At 28.0% G+C, this 12,184-nt stretch overlaps 2 protein-coding genes across 2 annotated transcripts; one reads left to right on the top strand and one right to left on the bottom strand.

Annotated features, from left to right (window-relative positions):
• The first annotated feature begins 372 nt into the window (after window positions 1-372).
• Peng (Pumilio and CPL domain-containing protein penguin) lies at window positions 373-2,696 on the top strand. Its single transcript, XM_076306832.1, has 2 exons — window positions 373-563; window positions 695-2,696. The coding sequence occupies exon 2, from the start codon at window positions 706-708 to the stop codon at window positions 2,575-2,577; it is 1,872 nt and encodes a 623-aa protein (XP_076162947.1). The 5' UTR covers window positions 373-563; window positions 695-705; the 3' UTR covers window positions 2,578-2,696.
• A 436-nt stretch (window positions 2,697-3,132) lies between these two features.
• On the bottom strand, window positions 3,133-11,452 carry LOC143144433 (proteasome adapter and scaffold protein ECM29). Its single transcript, XM_076306831.1, has 27 exons — window positions 11,363-11,452; window positions 10,433-10,680; window positions 10,236-10,354; window positions 10,002-10,151; window positions 9,653-9,931; window positions 9,366-9,561; window positions 9,223-9,308; window positions 8,921-9,122; window positions 8,679-8,824; window positions 8,284-8,590; window positions 8,014-8,200; window positions 7,570-7,926; window positions 7,321-7,496; window positions 7,135-7,236; window positions 6,845-7,051; window positions 6,661-6,775; window positions 6,302-6,579; window positions 5,989-6,222; window positions 5,515-5,859; window positions 5,282-5,438; window positions 5,049-5,204; window positions 4,837-4,968; window positions 4,459-4,768; window positions 4,146-4,329; window positions 3,941-4,073; window positions 3,661-3,870; window positions 3,133-3,530 (listed from the first exon to the last, which is right to left on the bottom strand). Exons 1-27 carry the CDS (start codon window positions 11,385-11,387, stop codon window positions 3,331-3,333), a joined length of 5,241 nt encoding a protein of 1,746 aa, XP_076162946.1. The 5' UTR covers window positions 11,388-11,452; the 3' UTR covers window positions 3,133-3,330.
• Window positions 11,453-12,184: the final 732 nt, after the last annotated feature.

Below are 12,184 nucleotides of genomic sequence, written 5' to 3'. Positions count from 1 at the left end.
ATACTTTGTAAAAATTGAAGCTTTCATTTTCAAATGCACGTGAAACAGCTGGACGTAATTTTTAACTATACTCTAACACTTAGAGTATAACGCTGTTATGATTGGTGACTAATAAATTTCATATATGCATTAATAATGTATTCACTTTATTTACAATTTACAACTATTTTTAATTGTTTATGTTAATAATGAAAATAAAATATTTTGTTAATGTTGAAAATGAAAATCGTATTGAATTACAATATCGTAATTTGATCCAAACAATTATTTAAACAATTTAATAATTATGTAATACCGTACATGTATTTATAAATAGTTCCCAATTCACATCGTAACACTACGTTCCCTTTCAAAGTGTGCACTAAAGTAAACATCTTATTACTTTATAGTCACGGTTTGTAAATGCAGTAAATGCATGCACGTGTACAAGTGGCTTTGGATATAATGTCTAATTGAAAATTTTGTTTTTATTCACAGTTCTATTTCCATTTAGTTTAATGTAATATTATTATACGAATTGATAAAAGTTTTAAATATTGAGTAATTAGTAAAGTAATCGATAGGTTAGTTCTATTTTTTTAAAGGTTACGTTAATCGGTTAATGTTAGCCGAATCATTGTATACGTAAACACAGCATTAGTTACAATAAAAAGAAGTATCTCTTTATTTATTCTGTATTTATTTCTGTTATTAGAGCGTTATAAGATGGCAAAACGAAATATAAATACTGATAATGAACTAAAAGTGAAGAAAAATAAATCAATAAATGTCAATAATGATATGAATGATGACGCTAAATATACTGTGGACGACCAGTCTCAAATTAAGAAAAAAAAAAGAGAAATGTATAAAAAAGTTGTAATAAATGTTGATAAAGAGAACCATAAACATGTTACTAATGGTATTAAAGATAAATATAATGTAATGAAAGCAATAAATGGAAACAATATGCAAAAACCAAATTGGTTTGAAATTAAGAAACAGAAGAAGGAACTGAAGGAAAAATATAAAGCAAAAAAATTGACTAATATTTATGATATAGCAATTAAAGTAAAACATATTGGTGAAAAATTACGCAGATCTGATTGTACAAAGTTAGAACGTAAAAAATTAATTCTACAGACACATGAATTACTACAAAGTCATTATAGTAAAGTAATACTTACACATGATATGTCTCGTATTATTCAGTGGATGTTCAAATACAGTGACTCAAAGATTCGAATAGCTATTTTTAATGAATTAAAACCTTCACTTTTGACTATGATTCCATCAAAATATGCCAAGAATTGTGTGAAGAGTATGTTAAAATATGGATCTCCGGAAATCAGACACGAAATAATTTCTTCTTGTTATGGTACAGTTGTAAAATTTATGAGCCATTCTGTATCTGCACCATTGTTGGAAATTATGTATACAACATGGGCAACATATATAGAGAAAATTTTCTTCAAACAGGAATTTTATGGCGATATGTACAAACAGGCTAAAGATAAAGAAGTTAAGACTTTGTCTGATGTATTTAAAAACGCAGAGAATATGAAATCAGCAACATTATCTGCTGTAAAAGGAAATTTAATGAGGATACTAAATAAAAAGCTTCTGCATTTTACACTTGTGCAATGTGTCATTTTAGAATTCTTAAATGACTGTACTGTTGAAGATAGAACAGAAATAATAGTTATGTTAAGAGATTCTGTAGTAGAATTATCTCAGACTAAACCTGGTTCAAAAATTGTTATAATGTGTATATGGCATGGTACAAATAAAGATAGAAAAATTATAATGAAAGCCCTTAAGGAACATGTAACAACTATCTCCATGTCTGAACATGGGTATTTGATATTACTGGCTTTATTTGATTCAGTAGATGACACTGTTCTTGTGAAGAAAATTATTCTCTCAGAAATTCAAAAACATCTTACAGATATAGCATTAAATGAGTATGGAAAACATGTAATTTTATATTTAATAGCTCGAAGAAATTCTTTTTACTTTCCTCCTAGTATAGTTACATACTTACAACAAGGAGATAGTAATGAAACAAGTAAAAAACCTGCTAATCTCAGAGAGGAAGAACTTCTTCATTCAATTTCCGATTCACTTCTTGAGGCTGTAACACTAGATACAGCAATTTGGATGTCTAACAGTTCTATTGCAATGGTAACTTTAGCAATACTGAAAGTAGGTACTGGAGAAAAACTGAAACAAGCTTTTAAATCCATTGCTACATTTATCACAGACTCAACAGTAAGAATTAAAGAAAAGGACCTTGAACACAGGACTGTTGAACATGCAGGTTTACATATGATGTTAAAGAAAGTCATACAGAATGATAAAGAATTACTGATAAAAGGTGAAACTACTTTTGGAGATGAATTAATTAATCACTTGGAGGCAGATGTCATAGAACAATGGATAGAATATAATAGGGGATGCTTTTTATTAGTATTGTTACTAGAAAATGAAACAAAGTCAACTTCAAATACTCTGCTTTCTAAATTAAAACCAATGATGAGTATTTTAAAATCCAAATCGAATCCAGGAGCTTCAATATTACTTAAAAAGTTGAGTTAAATGAAACATCCATTAAATAAGTGTTACATAGTAAAGTTGTATTAATTTATGAACTGTAAAATTATGAATAATAGAAAATATTTGTTTCAAAAGCAATTATAAAAAAATATGAAATGCAATATCCCAATTGAGTACAAATTCATTTGCTGTACTTTTATTTGTAATATAAATACTTACAATTTATTCAGTCAAATTTCAAGTTCAAAATTACTCTGTTTTATTTTTTACTTTTTTATGGCGCATATAAATATCTACTTATGTAAAAATGGTACATAATGTGTAATTATAGTCATTAATTATATATTGCACATTATTTTACTTACCTATAAGTATGCGAAAATATGGTAGAAAAAGATGTTCTAAATATAAGTCTTGTCAGTTCAAAAAGGTTTTTAAATAAATTAAACTTTTTCAACATTATTTAAGATGAAAATATTTGTGAATAACATAATTTTTGTAATATACTATTTGCACAGAACTCATAAGAAGACATATTTTTCATATCTTTTAACAATACAAACTAAAAAATAGGAAACCATAAAAAATATCAGTACTAAAGTGAAATTTAAATTATGTATTATTAGACAATTGTTGTTACTGTTATTACTAGCCACGTTTATAACGATGTATCATTAAATAAATTGGCAGATATTACACCTTTTTGTCACTCTTATTCTGAAATGACTGAAAACGTAGTCACCAAATTAAAGATACACAACATCGATTAGATAGTACTAAAATTATTCAGTATCTTCATAGTTTAAATATTTCTTTGATATCCATGAGTCTAATTCGAATTTCTGGTTCATTATCCTTTGATAATTGTGGTATAACCTCTTGAAATATTACGGTCATTTGATCAAATTGTTTAGTATTTTCAGTATCATGTAATTTCTTACCAAGAGACAAAGCTATGTTTAAAGCTTCTTTCCTTATCCTGGTGTATGAAATACCTGTAAGGAATATGCGAATAAAAACATACATTCATATTAGTTTTTTAGAACTTTGTAGATAAACATATTAACTAAAAACATGAAAATACATTATCTTCAATTACATTCAAGAATTTGTAATTATATTTACCTATACTATGTTTTAATATTTTATTAAGTGTGTCGCAAGTCAAATCCAACATTTCCTTTTCTTTCATCGACAATTCTGAACTATTCACTTTGAACAAGACAAGTTTATCCACAAATAAGTTAAGCGTTGCTAACATTGATATTTGAATAGGTGTAGACTGCATAGGAAACATTGTATCGCAACGAGTTACAAATTCTACACAATATTTATCTAAACAAAAAGAAGCTAAATAAAAAATACTATAAATATTTCATATTTAGTAACAGCACAATGCAATCACCTTGAGTTTCTTTACAGGATGGCCATGCTTTCCCAAGCATCCCATAAACAGTTTCATATAATTTCATAATGTTATCATCCCTCTTTAGTTTTTCATCAGAGATGAGAGATTCATTTTCGTATTTCTTTGGCAACTACGCCATATAATGCTTATGTAACAAAGTTGAAAAAAATTTGACCATATTATGTTTATTAATAGTACATACCGTTGTCCAAATTTCTTCAGCAATGTCGTATATCTCTTTAAATTTATCAATGTCCAATTCGTGCAAGACCATAGCAAATGCTTCTAGAGCATGTCGACGATATTCTAAAGCTTCCTTCTTACTCTCTCTATACAATACTTGTACTATAACCATAGATGTTTCAGAATCCTCTTTAAGAGCTTGTCTACAATCAAAATTACATTTTCAAAAATCTGAACAATACAAACAAAACATTTTTGACAATGTTCGTTATAGTTCAATATATTGTATTTATATTTGATTGTTAAAACGAAATATAATTTTACATGCATACTTGCTATTGCATGTTAACGTAGCAAGTGCATTTAATAGTCGTTCCTTTCCATCCCAGGTTCTTCCGCGTAAGCCATCTGTTAACACCTTTAACAAAGTATTCCTTACAGTTGCATCAATATCACTGCCTAATTTTTCAGCTAAAGTATGAACTGCATTTGCTGCTTGAGCTTTTATATTCCATAATGATGATTCCAAAGATGAACGTAAAAGTTCTGTTATTGTTTCTACGTTTTGCCTGATTCCAGTTTCGGTTCCCGGAGTTACGTCATTCCATAAATCAGTCCATACATCGACCATATTTTCATTCTCTATTAAAATATTAAGAGACAATATAATATGTTATTTATAAATCAAATTATAAAATCACACTACGAACCTCGGGTTTTTTGCATATGCATTGCAAAAAAGGTAAGAGGTAGAACAATATTTGAATAATCATTCAATATACTTTGATTATAATTGTTGATAGCCTGCAATGTTTGTCCAATTGCTAATTTGGTTGTATCATCTAGAATTTAAAGTTAAATAAGATAATATTTTTAACTTGTAAATTCTGTATATACATAATCTTTAAAAATGGTCACACACCTCGTTCTATGTACCACATGTTCAGTGTTTTAAATAATGTGTCAAGACTTGATCGTTTTGCTGATCCAATTATATGCCCAATAGCAATTGCATTATTTTTTCTAACAATAGAATTGCGATCCGATAAACCGTGCATTAGAGTCGATAAAACTTTACCTGTACGAACAATAAATCGAGAAGATATAGTTTCACATTTTTTTAAATTAAATATAATGGTATAATCTTTTAGTTACCAGCATATGGTTGTATTTCTTGTTTAAAGTGAGTACTTAGAAGTATTATAAAATGTGAACAAGCAATTTTTGTTCCAAATCCCACGCCAGATTTGATTAATTCTACCACTTTTGGCATTAATTCCTTTAAAATCTCTACATCAATATACTGTATACACTATATTGAAATAAATACAGACTATTAATAAAATATAATTCTTATTTAGTGCGACTTTTTACATTAAACAACTCACTTTTGTTATTGTGTCAATAGCATAATGCCCTTTAGCTGCACTAGCTCTAATATTATCAATAGCTTCTCGTGACTCTATTGTTGCTGAGTATACATTACTTAAATATGACACATTAGGATTTTCCGATTCTCCAATTGTAGTCAAAAGAGCAGGAATTAAAATGACTAGAGATGGTTTAAGCAAACTACCAGCTCTTGAAACTAATTGTGATACTGTTTGCAGAGACACTGATCTTACAGTACTCAAAATATGAATAACCCCAATATCTAATAATACTGGCAGTATTGCTTGTATAACTTCTTCTCCCTCTTTACCATAAGAAGCATCAGAGTATCGAATACAAACCTATATTAATAAATTAATACAAAACGTCGGTAATACAATGAAATATGATAAAAGTAATATAGTTTCTATATTTTCTTCATAAGAGTAAAAAATCAAATAATTAATATTACTTTACTTTGTAAAACTTACTTTACTAAGGATCTTAGTGGTATTTGTGGCTGCTAATCGGGTACCTTCATGAATATCATCCATTACTCGAAACAGTTGTTTCCATAATTCAGGTGCATATTTTGCAAGATTAAAACGAACGTTCACTCTTAAGAAATCTGCAAGCGCATTGCAACAACTGATACGTACTTTCCATTCATGATGTGTTAAATTATCAGTTATATCAGTCAATATTTCTTTATGATATTGTTCAATCTATCGAGGTAGGAAACATAATTGTAAAAGACTATTATATGACTAGGAAGTTGACAATATTCGCGAAAATATTACTCACAGTTTTATTCGTTGACGGAACAATTGTACGCCAAATACTAGACATACTCTGTTGAATTTTAGGCGTTGAATCGAATTGATATCTGTATAAACGTGGAATTATGTTGGGCAAATACTTATTCAATTCTTCATTTGCTACTTTAGCAATTGCTGCAAATCCAAATGCATCACCTTTTGTAAATTGCTCTAATATACTAGAAACCAAAGCTTCTTTTTCTTCTTTTGTACTATTAATATGTATCAAACTAAGTCCTTTTGCTGCTATATCTTGCACTATGTCTACAATTAAAATCACACACTTCAATAATAAAGAATTCTTTAATTTGCTTTTCTAGAAATAAAACTTACGCTAGTACTTACCACTGTCATCTGAAAGAAAGTCCATGAATGCATGATGCAACGATGAAAATTTTTCTTTAATACATTCCCTTTGGACATTATGCTTTAAAAGTGCTAATAACCACACACAGACCGCCTTTTAAAAAATATTTGTAATAAAAAAAATGAAGAAACTGTAACATCATAAGTACTACTAAATAAATACCTGTCTTAAGTTGGGATGTGGATCTTTATATATCCTAAGTAATTCATCCATTGTGCGTATTAAAAGTTCAGTACTGGCATTACTATAAGGTACTTTATATTCATTTGGTAATGTTGTCCAAGTATCCCGTCCCTCTGGAGATGCTTGACCTTGAACACAGCAAACCAATGCTTCTCCCATAATTAAGTGCATTTCAAAATCTTTTGTCTATAAAATACATAAATGCAAGTTCAAAATTTATGTTCTCATAAAAATGCCAATTGCATAAATATCAATAAGTATGTAATTACCTCTTTAACCATTGTAAGTATTTTAGTCACTATTTCTGTGGTATGTGGAAAATTTTCTCCTATGCATAAATATCCTAACGAGAGAGCAGCTTTTTCTTTAATCTGTAAAAATAAAAATTTTATATAAATTATTGATTACAATAATTTATATAACTTAATATAACTAACAACTGCTATAAAACGAACCTTAATATTTAATTTGACATTATTTAGTACAGAAAATAATATGTCTACAATTGCTTTCTTGTTTGGTTCATCTTTACCCTCATTAGGTAATGGTAAACTGTATGTTTTTCCCAAGATACCAATACTTTGAATTGCAGCATCCATTAATAAAATTGTACTATTTCGAAGGAAAGTACCTAAAGAAATATTTTCAAAATAAAATTTGAAAATACAATCATTTTGTGGTTGTACAGAAACATATATACATACATATCATTTTTACACTCTGAATATAAATATCTAAATCAAACAAAGCATTATTTGTGACAGTTTTCCAAGAAATTATTCTCCTTTCCATCATATATGTTAAGGTCAATAATGCTCCATGTTGTGCTTCCAAATTCTTCTTATTCAAAATGTTCAAAATCTCGGAAATTTGAGCTTCATAGTCATTCATAGGAAGCTGAGCAGTTATTATACCATAAATTTTAGCAGCTAATTGCCTTACATTCGGCTTGTTGGATGTAAATAAAGAATGAAGCCATGACAACTTTTTCTCATAAATTGTTGTTACATATTGTGGAATAGAACCAATCACTTCTAATAAAGCTTGTAAAGAAGACTCATCTGCATTGTATAAAATATATCATATATGATGTTTACTACTGTTAAATAACAATAATTAATACTTGTAATTACAATTTATAATCTTACCTGCAGAAACATTATTAAGAATCAAAATCATATCAAGATAATTATTTAATGTTTCTGGTTGTTCTTTGTACAGATTTTGTAGATAACGTGCAATTAATGGAGTACTTTCACAAGGATGTTGTAACGGTTCATTATTTACAGTAACATTAGCATTTTTAGCCAAACAAATACGAAGATAAGTAATCATCTATAACAAAACAAATTTTTACTTTTTATTATAAAAGAAAGTGGTGTATTAAAAGTAAATTATTTCTCCATTAAATTAATTACCTGGGTAAATATAGTAATACTGTAAGGGAGTACTTTACTCTCAACATTCACTTTTCCACTACTAGAAGTAGGCATCCTTGTCTGCATCTTTGAATAAATGTAAATAACAAGTTTTTGAAAATCTGCTAATAAAATTTGATTACTATCCTGTTTATCACTTTCATTTTTATACATAATATTGTACAGAACCTTCATAGCTTCTGTACTTATTTCATGTTTATCATCTCCGCATGCTAACAATAAAAGATAACGAGAAGGTGCATCTTCAAAAGGAAATACATTTGCAGCGTAATGCATAGCGACGAATCTGTTCTCAAAAATGAAATTTATATAAGAAATACAATTTTGCACTGCTTTTAAAATGTGAATAATTAACTTAATGAATATATACATGCCTGACGTTAGATTCTGGTGATTCAATGTATGTGGACAGTAAATCATTCATCAAAGCTATGTTTGTTTCATCATCTTTACTAAGTACAAATGCAGGCGTTATAGAAATCAATGCATCCCGCGCTGCTCTTTGTAAATCACCTTCTGTCTAAAAATCATAAAAAGATTGGCTCAAAATATAAAATTCTAATAATATAATACACACCTCTTTTACTTATTGTTAATTTTATTATTACTTACTTACCGATATGAGTGTATCAAATAAATTACGTAACAAATTTGAATCTTTGTTGATCAATGATGGAATTCTTCGTCCCAGTTGTCCAATAATAGTATATGCCATTACTTTGTCATCGCAAAGTAATGGCACAACTCCTTCAGAAATCAATTTTATCATGCCATCTAAGATAACACCAGCTACACGAGCTAGTGGTGTAAGGCTACACCTTAAAGAATTAAATATATTATTATATGTACATAAATAGCATGTTTAAAATATAAATAATATATCAATTTACAAAAAATCATATAATGCATTAAACTCACTGTTGTACAATATTTGATGTAAATTGCAATGCTAGTGACTTCAACTTGGCATTTGTATTTGTTCCATAAAGTGAATCAAAAACTACCTGTAAGTTGATTGAAAATAAATATCATAAAATGTAATACATTTGCACTAAACATACCTGAATGCATGGTGGTATAATAAAACCAGCTTTAGTTACACGACAAAGATGATGCAAAAGTTTAAGACGAATTCGGGTACTTGCAGGCAAACGTTTCATTTCTGGCTTAACTTCTTTTTGTGTAGCTAAAGCATCAGTACCCAAAAATAACGTATAAAGTGGAACAGCTAACTGCATTGAAGACCAGTCTAATGTACTGCAGATTGACAAAAAAAAATTGAGTATACTTAATACACTCTATTGAAAAAATATTTATAAAACTTATATAAATATGTTTTAAAACATACTTAACAATCTTTTTCAATTCTAAGTTTGCCATATTAGCAACACTAAATCTAGTATCTGCAGCTGCTACTATCAAATTTATAAGAATATCTGAATCAGGGAAAAATCCTGCAGCAAGAAATTTAACAATTCCTAACTTCGTTTGCTCAAGCTGTTCTGCTGTTGGTGGATTTTCACCTATAACTCGTTTAAATGCATATTCACTTAATCCTGGTGGTACAGGAAATGATGACCAATCAATTGCTTGACCTGATTGTTGATTTTCCGTTTGTCCTACAGATCTATGGTAAGAATTTTCTATAGCATTAAATTAGCATAATTATTTAATGCAAATGTTATAAATAATCTTACCCATAAGGCAATAATAATACATCAAGCATAAAATTGATTAACTGTTTTGCTACGTAAGGTTTATCTTGTAAACCAAGAAGAGATGCCCGTTTATTTAGATCCATAGGAACATTAATATGACCCAACACGGGCATAATTATAAGCATTAAACTGAAATATTTTTTTAAATATATTTACTTATTTTATTTCTATTGTTTAAATGATAGATAAAAATTTAACTAGTTATTAACAAACCTATCTTGATGAGACAATGGTTTTCCTTCTATAGCATTTAGAACACTTGGAACTAATTTGGCTTGTTTATGCATTTCCATCCTAGGATATCCTAGTTTAATATATATTATTGTAAAATTCTGTAAATGTATAATGTAACAATTAATTTTTATTTTAGAACAAATTTTTTAATTTGATACTTTTTAATAATATCATACAATTACGAATGAACTGGCAGCTGGGTCTTGATATTGTAGTAGAAGTGCTTCAATTGGTAGTTGAACCTGGGGTCTACTTTTTACTCTTCTATTTATATGAATTAATAACTCCATTACTTTTTTTCTGACACCTTCTTGTGCACTAGATAACTTAAGTAAAACTGGAGGCAAAAATTTGCAAACTGACGTCTGTAATTGTTCATCAGTTTCTGCAGATCCCAATCTGAGAAATACTCGTTCCAGCAAGACTTTAATAAAACAATAAATTGGTATGTTTTAATCTATGAAAGGATACATAAATTTATTCGTAAATATTAAGTACTATTACACTATATTGATTTTAACTAATCCTAGTTGAAGTATTCTGTCTAATTGTTGTAAGAAATGACATATACTGGTAAAAATGATTTATTATAGTTCTAAAATCTAATAATTTGTTACCAAAACTACAGTATTAATAAATATATTTTGTATTAAAAAATATTATATTAGTGGAAATGATACAAGATAGTAATTTGGTTTTATAGTCGAAGAAAATTATTTTTCAAATGCTATAGTAAATGCTAGAATACTAGAAAGGTTTAAACAATAAATAGGAAACGAGTGAGTATATACAGTATTATTTATTTGACAGATATAAACATGTGCTGAAAATGAAATACAAAAAACAGAAATAAGAAAAAAAAGTGTAAAATGAAAATTTAAATGTGAACCGTAAGAAAAAGGAGTGATGTATTTGAAGTTGCCTTCTGCAACACGGCATGACAACTGACTTTCTTTAACAAGCTACGATATCTTTAAAATTGTTGTAATCCTTAGCAATAACATTTTTATTAAACAGCTGAGATTATAATCAACGATGTAGCTTATGTTACTATTGAAAAATACGTTTTTAAGCAAAATTAATTGATTTTTTTCAGGATTACTTACTCAGCTCGTCTGTAGCGACTGCCATTTTGAAATAATGTGCGAAAGAGAAAGCGAATGACAGCGAATGACAAGAAATATCACCGGTTTCTAATTAATCGTATTGCATACAGTTATTTGGTTCAAAAAATTATTGATGCAGTATACAATTGCATTCTATAATTTGATATATTTCGTGCTATTCGCAACACGTGTCATTTTCAATAGTTATCTTTATAATATTGGGGACACTTGAATGTAGAATAATTATAAAAAAAATTAATATTATTTATTTATACATTGTCCTAAAATAATTTTCATGTTTGTAACCAAAGTAAATTGAAAGTTCTTTAAGTATTATAAAAACATTTAATATTATATTGTATTGTAAGATAACCTACTTAACGAACAAATAATTATTTTACGCCTTCAATTTCTTTTAAAATTATTATTATATTTTTACTACATATATATATATATATGTGACAGCTTTAATTTACAAAATTAAATATGCGTGTGGGACAAACATAATTACTAAATATATACAATGCTTATATGTATACTTAAATATACACAGGATTTTAAGGATAATTTACATAGTATTTTCAAATACCATTTTAGAAATTTGATATTTATTATTTCAATGGTATATTTTACTTAAATCTATGGTATAAATAATTGAAAATCGAAATATTTAAAACACTGACTTTAAAAATGAACTTTTTGAAAAGAAAAGGTATTTAAAGACTGGACATGAAATTGCCGTGGTTGATCATCCAATCAATGAATCTGAATATGTCATCATCAACTACAACCTGTCGTCTGCTTCTTCTGTCCTTTTAACTT

The sequence above is a fragment of the Ptiloglossa arizonensis genome, chromosome 3 (genome assembly GCF_051014685.1).
Source record: "Ptiloglossa arizonensis isolate GNS036 chromosome 3, iyPtiAriz1_principal, whole genome shotgun sequence".
NCBI lineage: Eukaryota > Metazoa > Arthropoda > Insecta > Hymenoptera > Colletidae > Ptiloglossa > Ptiloglossa arizonensis.
The sequence above is the reverse complement of the archived record's forward strand: the minus strand, read 5'-3'. Positions and strand labels throughout refer to the sequence as shown.

Bases quoted from the DNA above. Each gene is read 5' to 3' on its own strand.
- Peng (XM_076306832.1), top strand. From the start codon at position 706: ATGGCAAAACGAAATATAAATACTGATAATGAACTAAAAGTGAAGAAA.
- LOC143144433 (XM_076306831.1), bottom strand. From the start codon at position 11,387: ATGGCAGTCGCTACAGACGAGCTGA. The intron at 7,237-7,320 runs GTTCGTTTTATA...TTATTTTTACAG, and splicing joins ATGTCAAATTAAATATTAAG to ATTAAAGAAAAAGCTGCTCT. The intron at 6,223-6,301 runs GTGAGTAATATT...CTACCTCGATAG, and splicing joins TTCCGTCAACGAATAAAACT to ATTGAACAATATCATAAAGA.